Below are 17,535 nucleotides of genomic sequence, written 5' to 3'. Positions count from 1 at the left end.
TTCATTTTCCAAACAGGGACACACTGATGGTGACAAGGGTCACTATTAATAATCCCACTAGGATCATAGGTGTGGGCCAGAGCTGTCCAGAAGCAAAGACATGGAGTACTAGCGTGGCACCACCCACTGGGTCCCTCCCCTTTGGCCCTGGCAGAACAGGTGGCCTGGAATGGCCAAGGCACCCTTAACTCTCTCCTCATTTGGGGCCTTGGATCTGCCTGACCCAGTATCTGTCCCGTCTTTTCCCAAAAAAAGTTTAGTTCAAGGGTCACAGAGGAGAGAGGATATAAAAGGCTCCACAGAGCAGAAAGCCTGGGAGGCAGTGGGGAAAGTGGAGTCTTCTGAACTTGACAGCTCTGAGTCCAAATCTCACTTCTTCCCCATACACCAAGGGGCCTTGAGCAAGTCTCTTCTCGGCCTCAGTTTCCCATCTGTACATGGGGACAGCAGTGTTCATCCAAAGAACTGCTGTGAGGAGTCAGTGCCATAACGGCAATGTTGGTGAGCCCCTCTCCAATGGTGTTGCCCCTCTCCGTGATCAGGGCAGCAGAAGAGGGGACATCGAGGGGAGAGAGGGTCTGAGGCCACTGCAAAGAGCCTGGCTCCATCTGGGTTTGTGTTTATTCAATACAGGCCCAGTGCCCAGGCCTCCCCAGGGAAGTGGCTGAGCCAGGGGAATAAAATAAATAAAGGCTGCCGAGGTGAGTGTGGACGGGGGTGGGGCCAGCCTAAAGAGAGGCGAGGGTGCAACGCGGGCCCCAGCTCGGCTGGCCACCCGCGGCCCCCCGACTCCTGGCAGGCTCGGGGTGGGGCCGGCGGAGGTGCCCACGAGCAACGAATCCTGGAATCCTGCCACCTCCGACCCCTCTTCCTTTCTGCCCTCTCTCTCCTTCCTAAGGCAGGTCGGGAGACTAAGCTCTCTGGCTGGCTGGGGAGCTGGGGGTGGAGGTGAGGGGTGGAGAGGGAGGGGGCCAGGGCCGAGGGCCCAGGCCACGGCCCCAGAGCTCATCCTGGGCGGGCAACCCGGGTTCGCCGTGCAGGACAGAGCAGCAGGGAGGCACGCGCCCCAAGCCAGCAGGCCTTTATGCGCTGCACACCCTGTCGTGCGGTGGCCCTGCCCCCGCTCCCGAGCTGCGTCCTCCCGCTCACCCTGCCCCCCGGACCCACACCCCGAGGGGGCACTCAGGAGTTACACCAGCTCCCGCCCTTGTCCAGGGGCCCGGCAGCCCCTCGCGAATCCCTGGGCGGCTCCCCGGCTGCCGTGTCCTCCTCGTCTTCGTCCTCCTCGTCCTCGCCATCCGTGAACTCATCCTGGCTGAGGCCGTAGGCCAGCGTGGTGTGAGCCAGGTCCACCTCGATGGGGAAGACGTCGGCGCCACGCAGCACCGAGTAGCAGTCGTTGTAGTACTTGGACATGGTGGACACGAAGCGCTGCAGCTGGAACACGATGTCCTGGACTGGGGCGCAAGGGGCGGCAGACAGCGCCGGTGGGCCAGGCTGCCTGCACACAGGGCCCCACCGACTCCGCCACCCTTGGGCTTCCCTTTCATGCACCTCACTGCCCCCTGGCACCCTCGGAGGGGGCCAGGCCAGCCAGGGCTGCCCAGCCCTGCACAGTACCCAGGCCTCCCCGCTCCCAGTTCAGGGAGTAGAAGAGAACTGCCAGGGTGGGGTAGGGCTTGGGGATGGTGGGACTACACCCCAAGGAGTCCACGGGACACGGCCAGTCCCACCCTGGCCAGGCTCTGGGACGCTCCCATCTCGGGTCTGACTCAGAGCCAGTCTGCCATGGGCTGTCCCTGGGAGCTTGGGTGAGTGCTGGACCTCTCTGAAATGGGGAGGAGGATGGTGTCGGGGGGCCTCGCAGCCCCTCACCATGCTTCTGGTCGAGCAGCTCCATCTTTTCCAACACGTCTTTGCGCATCTGGGAGAAGCGGGCGCGGGCCTCCTGACGGCAGCGCAGGATCAGGCGGTACTCGTAGTTGCCTGTGCTCACGCGGTACAGGGGTTCCCCGAGGGCCTGGGCCCGGGGGAAGCACGTCAGGGACCCTGGGCAGGCGGCAGGGGTCGGGGGTGGCGGCAGAGAGGCTGCAGAGAACCCGCCAGTTCGCAACCCCCACACCACACGGCACTTTTCAAAGCTGCCACCGTTCCCCGTTTCTGAGACGCCTGCAGTTGCTAGCAGTGCTTAGGGATAGCTTTGTGAAAACAAAAACAAAAAAAAACCCCAGACTCTTGCCACGTTAAATGAGTGTTGAGTCACAGATGGACCCTGCTATCAAAAATATTACAAAGTAGCAAGTGAAAAAAACCCGGCTCTCAGGAGTGAGAGGAAGGGCATTTTTTTTTTTTTCCTGCAGGAGCCTCACCAAGTCTAGAGGGCAGCTGGTCTGGGAGCAGGCAGTGGGGATGGTTCCATGGCAAAAATGGCCAGCACTTGGGAGGCCTGCAGAGGCCACAGGGAGGGACGGAAGGACAGCCCCCAGATCTGCACAAACAGGAGCCTGGCCAAGTCCCCAGGCCTCTCCTAGGCAGGCCCGCCCCACCCCGAGTCCCTGGCAGGCCCAGGACGCTCTTGGGGCTCTGTGAGGCGGGCAGGGAGAGGTGTGTGCACCCCGAGCCACTCCAGGACCAGGGCCGTGCTCCCCCACCCCACTCACAATGCAGCTGTACTCCTCGTCGTCCATCTCCTTGACCTTCAGGCAGTAGGACTGTGGGGCGGGTGAGGCCAGGCTGTCAGGGGGGCTGCACCACCTGGGTGCGCACCCTGATGGCCCCAGTTCCTCCCAGGCCCCCCTGGAGCCCTCGGCCACCCAGAGGAGCAGCCGTGCCAGGCCTTGTGGGCCCTGCACACCCTGAGCTGGAAAGAGCTGAGACGTGTGGGGAGAGGCTGGCCCTTGCCCTGGAGGCTCAGGGTGGTGAGGGCACTCATCAGGGACAATGGAAAGGGCCCGAGAGCCCAGCGTTTACACCCAAGTCCCAACAGATGCTCTGGGCTAAAGGATTCAGGATCCAAAGAACTTGAGGAAGCCCCTGAAGACCCACGTTACACATGGGTCTATCGAAGGCTCTGACAAGTCCTGAAGCAAAGGACCTGGGCCTGCTCAGTGGAGTATTTTTCCTCAACTCCTTTGACCGCAGAATTACCATTTGATCATAAGACTCATGAAAATCCACGTTACAACCAGTGAGCTAGACTGATCCACTGTTAAAGGGTGACTGAAGAAAATTCCCATGGGGTCAGAGTGGGTCCCGAGCAAGGGCGCCACCCACCCCAGAGCTCCTCTGAAGAGTCAAGGCAGGGCCTAGGCTGCTGCCTGAGCCCCGAACACCTCCCTAGGGCCCTGGCGCCACGTCCCCAGTCAGGTGTCACCAAGGTCCCGGCCCTGACCCGCTGGCCGTCAAGCGGCCGACTGAAGAGGAACAAACCTCCAGGTGGGCTCTGACCCCAGCAGGCCGGGCCCACACCACCGCCCCCCCAGGAGGCCGGGGCCCACTTACCAGGTACTCGAACTTCACGTCCAGGTACTTCTTGATGGTGAGGCGAGTGTCCGGGATGGCTTTGTTGAGGTACGTGTTCAGGTCTGCCAGCATCTGGAAGAGGAGGTGGGGTGGACGCTCAGGCCCCCTGGGCAAGGGCGGGTGAAAGCTGGAGAGGGCGACAAGGAATGGCACTGGTGCGTCCACCCTTCTAGTGGACTCAGATGTCAGAGCCGAAGGGAGATCCCCGACTGCCCTGTCCATTCTGAGGAGGAGACAGCCCAGGCCAAGGGCAAGTTGTAACTCTGGTGGGGTCAGGGCCAGAAACCAGCCTGGAGGTCAGTGCTGAGGTCGTGGAGGAAGAAGGACTCAGCCACGGTCAGCTGTAGCAGCCCACCCCCAAACCAGCCCCTAGGTGCTCCGCCTCCAGAACAAGACACTCTCCGCTGGCCACACTGCTCCTCCCCGCTCACCTACGGACCCACGCACGCTCCACGTGACCTACCGGCTTAATCGTCTTCAGGAGCCGGATGCCAAACTTCTCGATGCTGCGGTGGGCATCGGCGAACTTCACAAAAGCCTCACTCGCAGCGGGCTGAGGCTCCCGCACCCCGATCACAGAGAACACGTCCCCAAAGGCTGCGTGACAAGTTTGTTCTGAAGGCCGCCCCTACTTGACCCCTTAACGGAGAAGCCAGGGATTTGTGGGGGAGAAGCATGGTGGGGGGCGTGGCGGGTCAGAGGTTGAGGTCTGCTGGTGGTCTACATCCCAGGGAGGTGGGTCTAAACCTCAAGAAAGGTGGATCTACACCCCTAAGAGCTGGACCTGTACCCCCAAGGAAGGTGGGTCTACATCCAAGGAGCTGACCTGGTTCCTGAAGTGACCAGACCATGCGAGGAAGACAGGGTCAAAGTGGAGTAGGTGAAACTGTCTGGGAGCAGAGTACTGGTCTAGGAATCTGGTCCTAAGGCCAACCCTGCACCTAAGGAGCTGGGTTACTGCTTCTTCTACCTGGGCTTTGTCTTCCCAGCTGTAAAATGGGATTAACTGAAGCTAACAAACGTGTAGGAAACATGATCGGGAATAAGAAAAGGCCTTGTACATTGTAAGCAGCAGTATAGACAGGACAGAGCCTGCACGGGGAACTTCTGCACCCCACAGAAGCTTAGCTGGTCGAGAGGCTCCCCGCTGGCCCCATCACCATCACACCCCCAAATCTGACATGACATCTGTCAGATGCTGCAGGGTCTGCTTGAGCTTGGGCAGCAGAAAAGCCCCAGAGAGAAGTTCGCCCTCACCCTCCCCGTTGGGTGTAGGGAGGTGCTGAGCCCAGAGTGCAGGGTTTTTTCCAGGGTCATGCAGCAGGTTCAGGGCGTCCTTACCCCGGTGCGTCTGTGACAGCTCGTAAAAGGCCCGGAGAAGGTTCTTGGTGTGTTCTGTCATCCCTGTGGGAAAGACCCAAAATGAGAGGGACAGGACCACACGGTGGGGATGACACTGGTCCAGGACACGGCCTCCAAACCCCCACCCCACCCGAGGCCCACACTGTCCTTGAGGTTCAGGCTTTTCTCACTCGGTTTACGTGTGCCGTTCTTTTTTATGGGCACATGTTACTTTTATAATCAGAAAAAGCAGGTCTTTAGATTTTCTTAAGAATTTTTAATGACTACGGTCCTAGAATTGTGTGGCTGGCACCCTGCCCCTCACTGCCATCACGTTTAGAGCAGGGCTCCAGAGCTCCACCTCGGGGAGAACCCGGGCCAGGCACTTCTGGTGCAGTACCCCACCCACCCAGGGCTGCTGGCGGGAGGGTGTGCCTGCCCACCTTTATACAGCTCGGCGGTCCGCTCCAGCTCCTCCAGCCTCTTGACGAGCCCATCTGTGGGGATCAGAGAGCCAGGGGTGAGGGGAGAGACCCAGGGATCACTGGAGCCAGGCTTGGGAGAGGCGAGGTGGCCCCCAAAGAACCAGGAACAGCACAGGACAGGGTCCCAGGGATGGGGACTGGGCACCTCAGGGCGGCTGGGCTCACAGGTGTTTTATGACGAGCCCAGTATACCCAGACAAGGCGGGACAGCAGGGCGACCCTCAGGAGGCTGTGATAAGCACCACCCCAGGAGGCTGGGACATGGTGACAAGGATGCGGGTGCTTCCAGAAGTGAGGAGTGAAAACCGGATTGGGCCCTCCCCAAGGCCATGCCCAAGGGTAGCTGCCCAAGGCCGGTGGAAGGCAAGCCCCTGCCTAGCAGTCAAGGACCTGGCCAGAACTTCCAACACACGCCTTGCCAACGGCCAGGAAGCAAGGCAGTCAGAGACAAGTGGGAGAGATGGGATGCATGACAGTAACTCTTAAGGTAGGCTCAAGGCAGCCCGCCACCACCTGGCAGCTCAGAAGGGACAGCAATCTGGGAGGGGAGAGAAAGGCAGGAAGGGCTTTGAGGAAGAGCTTGCACTGGAGTGGGCCTTGGCGATCGTCTTCACTGGCTTCACAGGTGTTTATCCTGCACCCACTATGTGCCAGACCCTGTGTTGGGCCAGGGAATGACCTTGGTGAATGAAATCTGAGTGGTGCTTTCCAGGCTCCTGGTCTAGCGGTGACAGTGGCCAGGCCACGGCTGGCAGGGGCAGTAAGGGCTGCCAGGTGAGGGATGGGGGCAGCTGCCTCACCTCCAGGGCTCAAGATAGGAACAAGTGGATGACCAGGGCCGGGGCTACATTCCAGATCAGGGTGGGGCGGGGCTCCGGCCAGCAGTGATCACCACCCTCCTCCACTCTGATAAGGGTGAGGCCCACACCCACCTCCCCACCAGGAGCACGGGCAGCAAGTGTGGGACAGGGTCCATGCTGGTGGCTGCCTGGCCCAGGGCCTCCTAAGACAGAGCCTGGCCTCACTGGAGCCCTCCACCCAGCTCAGTCCTTTCTCCACATGAGCTTTTTGGGGCAGATTACTTCCCCCATCTTATAGGGAAAACCAAGGTTCAGACAGGTAAAGCAACTTGCCTAAAGGTGCGCAGCGAGGGCTGTGCAGGCCAGAGTGCCCTCTGCCCCCTCAGTTTCCTGTGCTGACCTGGGCCAGGGTTTTCTGAGTGGGAGGAGAGGAAGGGTTGTAGAAGCCAGGTCTGGATTCTTAAATCTGGGCAGAGAATGCAGCGTGTGTCAGGCTGTCAGGGAGGAGGGTTTGGGTTCTAGGGGTTGGTGGGGCGCTCCTTAGAGGTCTTCAGAGGCTTCAGCCACTGGGCTGGCCTCCAGGCCCCAGCGCCCCAGCACCCTGGCGCCCGGCCAGCCTGGCAGTGAAGGAGCCACGTAAGCGCCGTGCTGTTGTTTTTAGCTGGGTCATGGGACATCATGACAGCTTCAATTTTAGAAACCCTATTTAAGGCTGGGGAAATTGCAAGGTTTGGGGGGGAAAAAACACAACAACCAGTTCTAATTTCATCTCGACGCATGGTAACTACAGTAACAGGGATTTATAGGCACCAAGAAGCTGGAAATAGCAGCCGCCACTTTTGTACACCCTCTGGAACAAGCTCAGACCCCACCCCCGATGTCCCAGCCAATAAAGCCCAGTGCGCCCAGCTGAGCCTACAATTTATATGGGTATTTATATCTGTCCCCACACGTACACAGAGAGCTGCTGCTATTTATAAACTTGGGCTGGTGACGGCGGGAGCGGGACTGAGTGTTTCACTGGTTCCCCCCCACCCCCCGGGGAGAGCGCGTGTGCACACGCATGGGTGGGTGTGAGCGTGTGGGGAGAGAGTTGTGTGTGCACAGGCATGTGTGGGTGTGAATGTGCATGTACTCAGTTTTCCCGCTGCGGGAGGCGAGCGCAGCCACCTCCAGGTCTGAGCAGGAATTGCTGGGCAGCAGCACCACCTCCTGGAGAGAGGCGGGGGGCCGGGTAAGCAGCCCGGGAGCAGCCAGGACGTGCTGGGGTGACGAGAGGGCACAGGGTAGAACTGGGGCTGGGGTGGGGGAGGCCTGGCTGTGTGAGAGCAGCTGGGGGGCAGTGGCGAAGGCACCAGCTTGGGGAGCTTGGCAGGAGGCACCTCCCCACCAGGAGTCTCTCATCTGTGACTTGGGCCTGTCTGTGAACCCCTGCTGGAAAGCGGGGGGACACGGGCTGTAAGAGGCCTTCACTGTGCACTGTGGGTGATCTGTGGGAGCTTGGGGAGACCTCCAGGGAGGCAGAGAGATGGTGAGTATTGGCCCCACCAGCAGAGGCCCGGCCCAGGCCAGGGGGACACATACAGGTCTGGTGGGCAGCCGTGGCACCCGACCCCCGGAGGCCTGGGCCTGAGTCCCCTGGGACCAGTGGTGGGGCTGGGAGAAGGGGGCTCACCATTGCACAGGATGGCCCGGCTCAGACCCAGAGCATCTGCCGTCCCCGAGCTCATGTTCTCGACCAGCCGATGCTTCACCTTCTTCAGCACTGGGACCAGGTGAGAAAGGACTCATGAGGTGGAGTCTGGGCCCCCAGGGCCAATCCTGCTCCATCACGACTCACTGGGAGCAACAGCAGGGCCGGAATTGGGGTTTGGGGTGGGGGTGACTATGAAGTAGGGAGGGTCCTGGCGGGGGGTTATGGGCTTTCTGGGCTCCCTGCCCTTTTCACTCTCTACTTGAGAGAGGTGTTGGGAGCCTGGAAACAATAAGTATGTAAGGCACTTAATTGAGGGTCTGGCACTCAAAGTGGCTATCGACTCCCACTGAAGTCCAGAGCTGCCTAGGCCTGACACTGGCCTCTTTTCTTAAAAACCAGAAGGCAACTGTGGCCCAAGGGTGGAGGAAAAGGGTGCTGGGCCCCAGAGCCAAGAGATCTGGGTGGGCTTTCACCTGGGGGCACAGCGCCTCCCTGGGTCCCGGGCTCTGATGTGCAATGAGGTGGCTGGTCCAGAGGACCTCGAAGCTACCATCTGGCTCCTGAGCCTGGAAGCATCTACAGAGCCAAGGCCCAGCCCCCGAGCAGGAGGTAATATGTCCCAGGGTATGCTGTGGGCAGCAGGACTGCCCTCTGCCCCGAACCTGAGGGCCTATCCAGACCCTAAGGCTTTCTGGCAGCAGGTGGGCAGAAGAGGCCAGGGTTGAGTGGGGTGTGCAGGTGGGCAGGCGGTACCAGGCAGGGCTAGGCTGCCCTCCCCTTTCAGAGTGGTGAGGGACTGGGCCTAGTGAGCTGGAGGGCTGCCCTACGGCATGAAGGCACCAGAGCAGGCGGTCGAGGGAGGTAGGGGAGTGAACCATTAGGCAGGGAGAAACCAGAGACGGGTTCCGGGGAGCACCCCTGGGTCCTCCCAGCTGCTTTGGATTGGCTTGGTCGGAGGGTCAGAGGGCACAGCCACGTGACCACTGATGCACTTCACAAGGAGACAGAACGGGGGCTTGCAGAGCCCCTGGACGCCACTGCCCCAGCACTGCTTACCAATGTCCAGGGACATGCCCTGCTTGGGGTCCGCCTGCAGCTTGTTGTAGTGGATGGTCACCTCCCCCTGGAAGAGGACAGCAGAGCTGTGACGGAGCCCCTGGGCCCCAGCCCCTTCTCTGAGTAGGCCTGTTTGCCCTGGTATCTGTGGTCATCAAAGAATCCTGAGCACGGGGAAAGGGTTCCTCCTCCTCTCTCCACCCACCAGGCCCCAGAAAATCGGCAGGGACAGGGCAGACAGGGTCCCTGGGGTCACAGAGCTCACAGCCGGGCGGTCTGTGACACTGCGTGCCCCTGCCCTCCCCCATGCCACGGCCACAGTGCAGACCTCTGCCAGGCCACTTTCCTGTCCTCTGAGAGGGTCTTCTAAACCAGCCCCCTTCTCAGGAGTCCTGCCATTCGCCCCACAAACACGTCCGAGCATTTTCTCTGTGTCAGGTGCTGGGGGTGCTGGGGAGCAGGTACGAGGGTGGCCGCAGCCCCCCAGAGCCCGAGGCCAGCAGGAGAGGCCGATGCAATTCGCGGAATTACACCAATCGCAGTCCAGTGACTGGACGAGAAATAGCCGGCCTCCCTAGAGAAGGCTGCCCTGACCACGTGAGGCCACCGTGGTCAGTCTCATGCTTGAAATCCTAAGACCCTTGAGCTGGGGGCTGAATTCATTCAGATACAAAACAGGATTTTAAAGCTGCATCCTGAAGGGAAACCAGAGTGAACTGAGGCCATGAGTCAGGGGGTGGGAGCGTGCAGAAGGCTGCCTGGCAGGGTGCTCAGGGCCGCCACGGAGCACGGCTGTAGGGGAGGAAGGAGCACCAAGGTGGGACCAGATCTGGGCTCTGCTCCAGCCGTGCGACCACAAGCAGCTCCTTCCCTCCTGCAGGGCACTGGTGAGATGGGTGCCCAGATGTCTGCCAAACGTGGGGGCTGGGGAGTCCCCAGGCAATGGCAAGGCCACGCGCACCTGCCAAGAGCTCCTATTCTCATGGGTAATGTGAGAGGCTGGCGTGAGACAGGCTCGGGAGGACAAGGAGGGTTCTGGTGGGTAGAGACAGGGGAAATGAGAAAAGGGATCCAGAGAGGGGGGCACACGCACCCCAGCTCCATATCAGAATGAAACATGGCCCACCACCTCCCATGATGCGCTCCTCTGCCCAACAGGAAATGCCCAAGGCAGTAAACTTCACACCAGGCGGAGCAGAAGAGGAGAACAAAGGGGAGAGAGTGGAAGCCGTGGGTCCGGGGCTAAGGTAAGAAGACGGACTGTCAGGGATGCTGGTACCAGGCCTTTAAGACACAGAGGATGGGAGGGAAGTGAGGAGAGGTCTGGCTGGATGGGGTGAGGGAGCCCAAACACTCAACCGAGCTCAGCGGGCAGCCGGATGCTTGACTCTCAGAGCGTTAGATCATCCTGCGGCTTTGCACCTTCACTGTTTTGGTTTTGCAATAGCTGCCAGCAGCAAAAATCTCCAAAAACATGGCAGAAGGGCTGCATGCTTTTGGGCGTGGCAGGAGAGAGGGGCTCTGTAGGGAGAGGCCTTGGCCTAGAGCAGGATGGGGGAATCAGGAAACAGGCAGTGCAGTCTGGCCTGCTGAACAGGACGCCAGCAGCTGGACACGGAGCTGCCCTGGTGCCCAGAGGGGTCCCCGGGGTGATGTGCAAGACCAGGAGGACCCACAGGACTGCAAATTCCTACAGGGAACGGTAGGTGGGGTGCCTTTTTCCCTCTCACACCCTCTTGGGCCCAGCATGGCTCAGAGGACGCTTTCTGGGTATCTACCGACCCGGGCAGGTGCACCATGGACTTCTAGCTTCAGCTCCAGCCCTGACTGGGGACACGCTGGCTCACCCCGAGGTGTGGTTCTGAGTCTGGCAGCTCCCCTGGGAGCTCGAGGGCAGGACCTTTGAGTCGTGGTGCCCGCTGTCTCACCAGGGCCCAGCACAAGTCCTGGAGGTAGTCAGCATCTCCCAAATGAACCTGGGGGAAACTGGAGGGGCTGGGATGTGACAGATCCCGAGGTGCCGAGGAGGGAGCTAGGTGAGGGCCAGGCCCCCTGCAGGCCCACCGAGGCCTCGGGCAGGCTGGAGGTCTCAAAAGGGCCAGTGTCCCCACTGCCGCCGCAGCCTTACCTTCACTTCCTGAATCATCTTGGCCACCTCCACCTTAGTTTTCCCTTTGATTGACCTGCCATTGACCCCTGTGATCTCATCGCCAGCTGCCACAGTGCCATCCAGTGCGGCGGGTGTGTTGTCAAACACCTGTGGGTGTGGAAGGGGATGGACGGGAGGAAAGGAAAGCTGGGAAGAAAGCTGGCGCAGGCGGGTATGCCCTCCACCCCAACCAGCACCAGCCCTGTCCTGGTCTCTACTCTGTCCCTTACGTGGCGAGGAGAAGGGCAAGGCGAGAGAACAGCCCCAACAGCCAGATATGAATGACCCACCTTCTTGGGGGAAAGGGAAGGAGGGCAGGAAGTAAATGTGACTGATAAGACGTCCCTTTTCTGATATCAACTGCACCCAACCTTACACACCCACTGGAGGCTTTGTTCCTCCAAAGTCATTTGTTTAGATTTTCCAACAACGCTGCTCGGAGCTGACTGGGTGCCAGAGCACCACTGATCAATTCCTGCAACCTCACTGCAGTCCCCAAGGAGCAAGGGCCCTCACACACACGAGCCCCTTCTCCCCAAGTGACCCCATCCAGGGGGTTCTGTGCTCACTGGCTCAATGTGGCTGAATGTGTCTGTTAAAAGGACAGAGACAGGAGGAGACACTCAGGATGAGCAGGCGACAAAAGTGTGTGCTGAGTCCCACAGCCCCATAGTCCCTGTGGGGCCCCAAAACACCGGCAGCCAGGCTTACCTGGAGCCTGGAGCCTCAGGAGCCTGGCGGGGGCCCCACCCCAGGGCCCCCCCCCACCCAACAGCTCCGCAGGAAAGGCCTCTCTCTGTGGGCGCTGGAAGACTGGCTGACGCCCCGCTGCGGAACCCACTAGCTGACTCTGCCACGACACAGAACTGTGAGACCCGTCGTGACTGTGAGGGCTCGCTCTTAGATACAAAGACGGGCGGGGAGTACTGGGCCCTTGAAAAAGTGTCCCATGTGAAAAACACCAAAACATTTAAATAGAAAAAAGAACCACAGGAAACAGGAACAGAACAGGGGCAACCATATGAAAGATTATGAAAATAAATGGAATAATATGAAATATTCTAATATTTATGTAACATGAAATATTTATATAATATAAACATATTTCAGATATATTCATCTTATATAACATGAAAATAAAAAGAAAACTGCAATTAACATCCTCACAGAGACCTGAAAAACAAGAACACGATGATGTAAAAGGATCATTTCGGAAACAGGAAAACACAAAACATAATTGAAATGGAGAATGCCAAAGGAACTTTGGAAACCAAGCAGTGGGAAGCAAAAAAGAGATGGTCAGAAAACAAGAAAAGGAATACTAAAAGATCAATGGAGGAAGCCCAGAGTCTAACCAATAGGAAGCCCAGAGTTTAACCAACAGGAAGCCCAGTGTTTAACCAATAGGAAGCTCAGAGTTTAACCAACAGGAGTCCAAAAGCGAGAACAGAAAGCAGGACAGCATCAGGGATAATATGTGAGATGCAGAAGAGAAAGACATGGGGTTTCCAATGAACCTGCCCCTTGAGGTTCCAGCTCGACAGATAGAGAAAGGATCATGCCAAGAGCCGTTGTCACGATGCTTCAGAATGCCAGGGACGAAGAGAAGTGCCCAGGAGTTCTGATGGGCCAACAGTAAAACACGTTACTGCAAATAAAGGCTCACAAGTAAGACTGGCATCACTAGACAGGACAACTATGCTGATGGCAAAAAGACAATGAAATGACACCAGCCAATTTCTAAGTGAAAATTATTTTCAACCTTGATGTTCATTCTTGAATTTGACCCACTCACGTGTCAACTGAAATGAATATGAGAATAACAACCACAAAAAACAGAACGAGACCCTTACAGAGACACAAGTTCTCAAAAAATTGACCGCCCTAGCAGCCTTTCTCGGAAAGCTACAGGAAACATGCTCCACCAATGTGGGGAAGTAAGCCAAGAAAGAGGGATCCTGGAGATGAGGGAATCCAGTCCACTAAAGGAGAGGGAAGGGGTGGTTCAAAGAGGAAAGACCAGCGGTGGAGGACAGAAAGATGATGGGAAATGTTTGCGGTAAATGTACTGAAAACACAAGGAGAATGCAAATGGAAAAAAAAGGAAAAAAAAAGAAATTACTTGTTTTAAAAAAAGAAGATTGAGTTAAGAAAAGAATCACAGGCTTTCTCAAAAAATTAAACACAGAGTTAGCATATGACCTAGAAATTCCGCTCTAGATTTATATCCAAAAGAAATGGAAACATATGTCCACACAGAAACTGGACATGAATGTTTATAGCAGTGTTATTCGCAACATCCAAAAGGTACAAACAACACAAATGTCCATGAACAGATGAATGGGTAAACAAATGGTGGTCTATCCATCCAGTGGGATGCTATTCAGCCCTGAAAAGAAGGAAGTACTGAAATGGGCTGCAACGTGAATGAACGTCAATGTGACATGATCACTCAAGGGCACGGGTGGTTGTCTGGGTGATGAGACAGTTCTGAAACCAGAGATGGTAGCTGTATTCCATGAGCGCACTAAAATAGCACTGAGTGGTTATACTTTAAAACCACTATTGTATGCTACGTGAATTTCACCATAATAAAAATATTTTTTGAAAAAGTACACAGAAGACCATTAAGCTCGGTACCTAGAATGCACCTTACTGTGCTCTGAGCTCTCTGGGTGGGGTGGAGAGGAGGGCCTCTGTTTTCTTGCTTTAACTCTAGTGTCTGCAAGATACCCTGGCCAGGCCCTTAGGAAATATTCCCCAAACATGATACCTATTGCACTGACACAGACTGGACCAAAACTGACAAGGTCACCGTGCTAGGAAGATGGAGTGGGAGGAAACAGTGGTTTGGGAAGAAAGTTAAATTCTTGTCTCCTTGGCTGAGAGAAGCTGATAGATGTTTACAAGGGACAGATCAAGAAGTAACAGGATAAGCATCTTACTGAGAAAAAATGGGACCTCCAACCTGAATCTACAGCTAAAAGGGTGGGAAGCAGTGTTGCTTCTGGGATTGGGTGGAGGCAGGCCTGGGGAGGGGGAAGGGCGGCAAGATGGGGTAGAGCAGGGAATTGCTTATTTGACATTGGCCTTTTAGTACTCTTGACTTGTTAAAAGCAAGTCAGAGAGTCTTTGATTAAAAATAAAACTGAATTTTGAAAAAATCAATTCTACTATTTATAATCACAGTTCACACTAAGGACAAACCTGGCCCTCAGCAGGGGGCGGGGATGGAGGGGGAGGTGGCACAGGAGGCCGAACAGGCAGATTTCGAGGAGGTCAGGCCTGGGGGAGGCCTCCCCAACACCTCCTGGGTCAGAGGAGGCCAAAGGGCTTGTAAAGGCCACATTCTGAGTGGGCAAGACCAGATCCAGGGAATCTCCATCTTCAAGGCCTTAGAAGTGACTCTTTTGCAAGATCCTCAGAGAGACTGATGTTTCTCGTCTGCCACCAATGGCTACTTAGCTGAGAAGGTTAGAACAGAGCAGAGTCCAGGTCAAGTTGATGTCTAGGGGAGCAAGCTTCCTTCCAAGACTAGAGAGATCACTGACTGACCAGCCCCACAGTAAAGGAGGCCAGTCCCCACTTGCGAGTCACAGATGACAGAACATCACCAGGGCAGCTCCTGTGCAATAAGGACCACAAACTTGTAAAGTGCCGCTGGCAGATCATCTGGGAGAGTGAACTGTCATAAAAATAGTAACAGCTGCCATTGAGGGAGTGCTGCTTAAGGGCCAGAAACTGTGGGATGTCATCGTTGAGTTCATTCTTCACAGCAACCCAAAGATCCTCAGACCTACGCATTTTACATCCCCAATTTCCAGGTAACAAAACTGAGGCCCAGAAAGGTAAACAAGTTAATAAGCAGGGAAGCTTGCATTTAAACTCAGGCCATTCACAGTCTTTTAGGCTTTCTACTATGCTTCACACTTGTGTTAGTACTAAAGGTTGATGGTTTTGTTGATTCATTGGCAACACTGTTACTGAAGGTCCACTATTTGCCAGGCATTGTATGAGATGCTGACTGCAGTGAACAAGCAAACTGGGATCCTGCCTTCATAGTGCAGAGAGTCTGGAAAAGTGGCTAGATACAGAATTAGTGAGCAAATCCATGAGAGTACAGATGGTGGTAACTGCTGAGAAGGAAAAAAAACAGATTGAAATGACAGGAAAACAAGGGCAGACCTACTGAGAGGGGGTATTCAGGGAAGCCACTCTGAAGAGAATAAAGAGCCAGCTTTACAGAGTGGAGGAATGAACCTTTGTCATGTCCAAGTAGGGAGGTGGCTCGCCCCCTCCAGCACCTCCCTCCTGCCTCCAAAGCACTCAATACCTGAACAATATACAGGCAGGGACAGTACTGGGCTCCTCCTCCAATGCTGATCCCGATCAGGTTCTGAGCATCCTTCTGCAGGGTCACCTTCCCAGGCACAGTAGGGATTCCGCTGGAAAGAGAAGCACGTGCAGTTGAGTGTCCTGGACAAAGAATGACTGGAGGAGATGGGGGTGGAGGCAGGCCCTCCAAAACCCCCAAGAGCCTCCCAGTGCTGCACGTGCTACAGAGGGAAGCTCTTTCTCATTTGGCCAAAAAGACAGCATTTTGTCATTTTGTGCTGGAACACCGCAGAGCTCTTGGATCCATGCTAATGGAGGATCAAACCCCAACTTGGCCATTTATCAGCTGTGTGTCTCGAATAAGCAAGTCACCCTCTCTGCATCTCAGTTTCCTCATTCATAAAATCATTTGATTAAAAAAAAATGGCCATTTTAAAAGTACATGGAAGCCACTTAACACCAACTCAGCCAAGAGTAAGTACTCAAAAAAATAGGTCCCTATCCCTGTTCTTCATTCTCCCTCTAAGAGTTGAGTCAGACTATTCTTGTCACCTTCTCAGCTACATAAATCACAGGCCACCACCTCCAGGAAGCCTTCTCCTGTTAACCTATGCATCACCCATCTCTCAATTGTTATACTCAATTACCTCTCAATTTTCACTATACATTAGCACTTATTTATGTTTTATGGCAAATACTCTCATTTATTCTCTTCTTCACTCGACAAACATTTGCTAACAACCTGCTGATGTTGAGCACCGTCAGTGCTGAGGACACAGAAAGGCACTGCATTCAGTCCTTGCTCTGAGGGAGGATACATTCTAATAAGGAGACTAACTTAATTTTTGAAAATCTCTCCCACTAATCATTTATGTTGGGAAGGAAGGTATGTTTATGATATTCCTATCCATCCTTCAAAACCTAGCTCAATTCTGTGACAGAAAGAAAGAAAGTGAAGTTGCTCAGTCGTGTCCGACTCTTTGCAACCCCATGGACTGTAGCCTGCCAGGCTCCTCTGTCTATGGGATTCTCCAGGCAAGAATACTGGAGTGGGCTGCCATTTCCTTCTCCAATTCTAACAAGAAAACTAACTTAATTTTAAAAAAGTCTGCCCTACTAATCATTTATGCTGGGAAGGAAGGTGTATTTATGAAATTCTTATTCATCCTTCAAAACCTAGCTCAATTGCCACCTCTTCTGTGACGCCTTCCCTGAATACCCTAGCAGAGGCACTGCTCAGCTGGCTGGGTTCTCCTTGTAGCCATGTCATTCTCCATCAGGGCCCTTGTGGCCCTGAATTGCAATTATACTTCAATATGTCCACAGCCTCCTACAGATGGTGAGCTTCTGGAAGGGCAGGATTCACTGCAGCTTCTAAGCTTACGCTGAGAAGCAAGGGTCTGTGGAACTCGAAAGTCTAGGGATTTAGGGGGATCTGGGGTTCCTGCACTCGTGGGACTTGGGGTAACAACATACTCACAGTTTATCCTCCTCGATGTCATAATCCAAGTCTGCAAACATGGTTCCGAGAGTTTCAGTGGGCTGGCTAACTGCCCAGCTCGGCAGGGGAATGGGGAACTGGATCGGGATGAGAAAAGAGGGCAGGGCTTAGGAAACCAAAGTGCCTAAATACCAACCCCAACCCCGGCTATCAGCGAGAGCCAGGCCCTCCTCCTCCCCTCCGGACGATGGGGGATTGTCCCGGTGGGGGGTGGGTAAGTGATTCTTACTAGGTACAGAGGGGGACTCCAGGCCAGGGCTGGGGGCTCAGATCCCAGAGCCCGCCCCACGGGTCTCCAGGCCCTCAGGAGCTGCCTCTGTAGCTCACCGGAAGCGTCAGTCCCACAGCCGGGTCCGGGCCAGGCTGGCACCTGAGCGCACCTGCCGTTCCACCTGTCCGCGGCCGCGACTGTCGCGTCACTTCCGACGGGACGCGGAAGTCCCGCCTTCCTGCCCTGGGTATTTGCCGCGATCCCTGCAAGCAACCCTTCCCTCCCAGCCTCCCAGGGCTCCCAGAACCAGGAAAGAGAATAAGTATTGACGGAAGCTCCCCCTTAGCATGAAAAAGCGGAAACAGAGTAAAGGTCTGGAGAGGCCGACGGCGCTCAACCCCGCCCCTTGCCCTATGGCCGCCGCCATCTTGGTAAGGGC

At 55.9% G+C, this 17,535-nt stretch overlaps 1 protein-coding gene and 1 long non-coding RNA gene across 5 annotated transcripts; one reads left to right on the top strand and one right to left on the bottom strand.

The window, feature by feature from the left end:
* Positions 1-603: 603 nt before the first annotated feature.
* Positions 604-17,535, bottom strand: PICK1 (protein interacting with PRKCA 1). Of its 3 annotated transcripts, none has more exons than XM_069581621.1 (13): positions 17,115-17,535; positions 16,865-16,962; positions 15,383-15,494; positions 11,029-11,157; positions 8,901-8,967; positions 7,824-7,913; positions 5,307-5,360; positions 4,864-4,926; positions 3,986-4,119; positions 3,502-3,594; positions 2,661-2,711; positions 1,876-2,020; positions 604-1,457 (listed from the first exon to the last, which is right to left on the bottom strand). In XM_069581621.1, exons 2-13 carry the CDS (start codon positions 16,903-16,905, stop codon positions 1,183-1,185), a joined length of 1,254 nt encoding a protein of 417 aa, XP_069437722.1. In that variant the 5' UTR covers positions 16,906-16,962; positions 17,115-17,535; the 3' UTR covers positions 604-1,182. The 3 variants fall into 3 exon arrangements, with proteins under 3 accessions (XP_069437722.1, XP_069437723.1, XP_069437724.1); XM_069581622.1 differs by having other exon boundaries at positions 17,266-17,445; XM_069581623.1 differs by having other exon boundaries at positions 17,213-17,441.
* On the top strand, positions 7,108-13,664 carry LOC138436101 (uncharacterized). Of its 2 annotated transcripts, none has more exons than XR_011255334.1 (3): positions 7,108-7,923; positions 10,059-10,147; positions 12,160-13,664. It is a non-coding gene; the product is annotated as an uncharacterized lncRNA (long non-coding RNA). The 2 variants fall into 2 exon arrangements; XR_011255333.1 differs by having other exon boundaries at positions 7,109-7,382.

This window comes from Ovis canadensis, chromosome 3 (assembly GCF_042477335.2).
Source record: "Ovis canadensis isolate MfBH-ARS-UI-01 breed Bighorn chromosome 3, ARS-UI_OviCan_v2, whole genome shotgun sequence".
Lineage (NCBI taxonomy): Eukaryota > Metazoa > Chordata > Mammalia > Artiodactyla > Bovidae > Ovis > Ovis canadensis.
The sequence above is the reverse complement of the archived record's forward strand: the minus strand, read 5'-3'. Positions and strand labels throughout refer to the sequence as shown.

What these genes read in the sequence shown, in the direction of transcription:
- PICK1 (XM_069581621.1), bottom strand. Translation starts at nt 16,905, where the DNA reads ATGTTTGCAGACTTGGATTATGACATCGAGGAGGATAAACT. An exon ending in GACATCGAGGAGGATAAACT is followed by an intron (nt 15,495 to 16,864) that starts GTGAGTATGTTG and finishes TTCTCTTTCCAG; the next exon opens with CGGAATCCCTACTGTGCCTG. An exon ending in CCGGGCCATCCTGTGCAATG is followed by an intron (nt 5,361 to 7,823) that starts GTGAGCCCCCTT and finishes TGATCCCCACAG; the next exon opens with ATGGGCTCGTCAAGAGGCTG.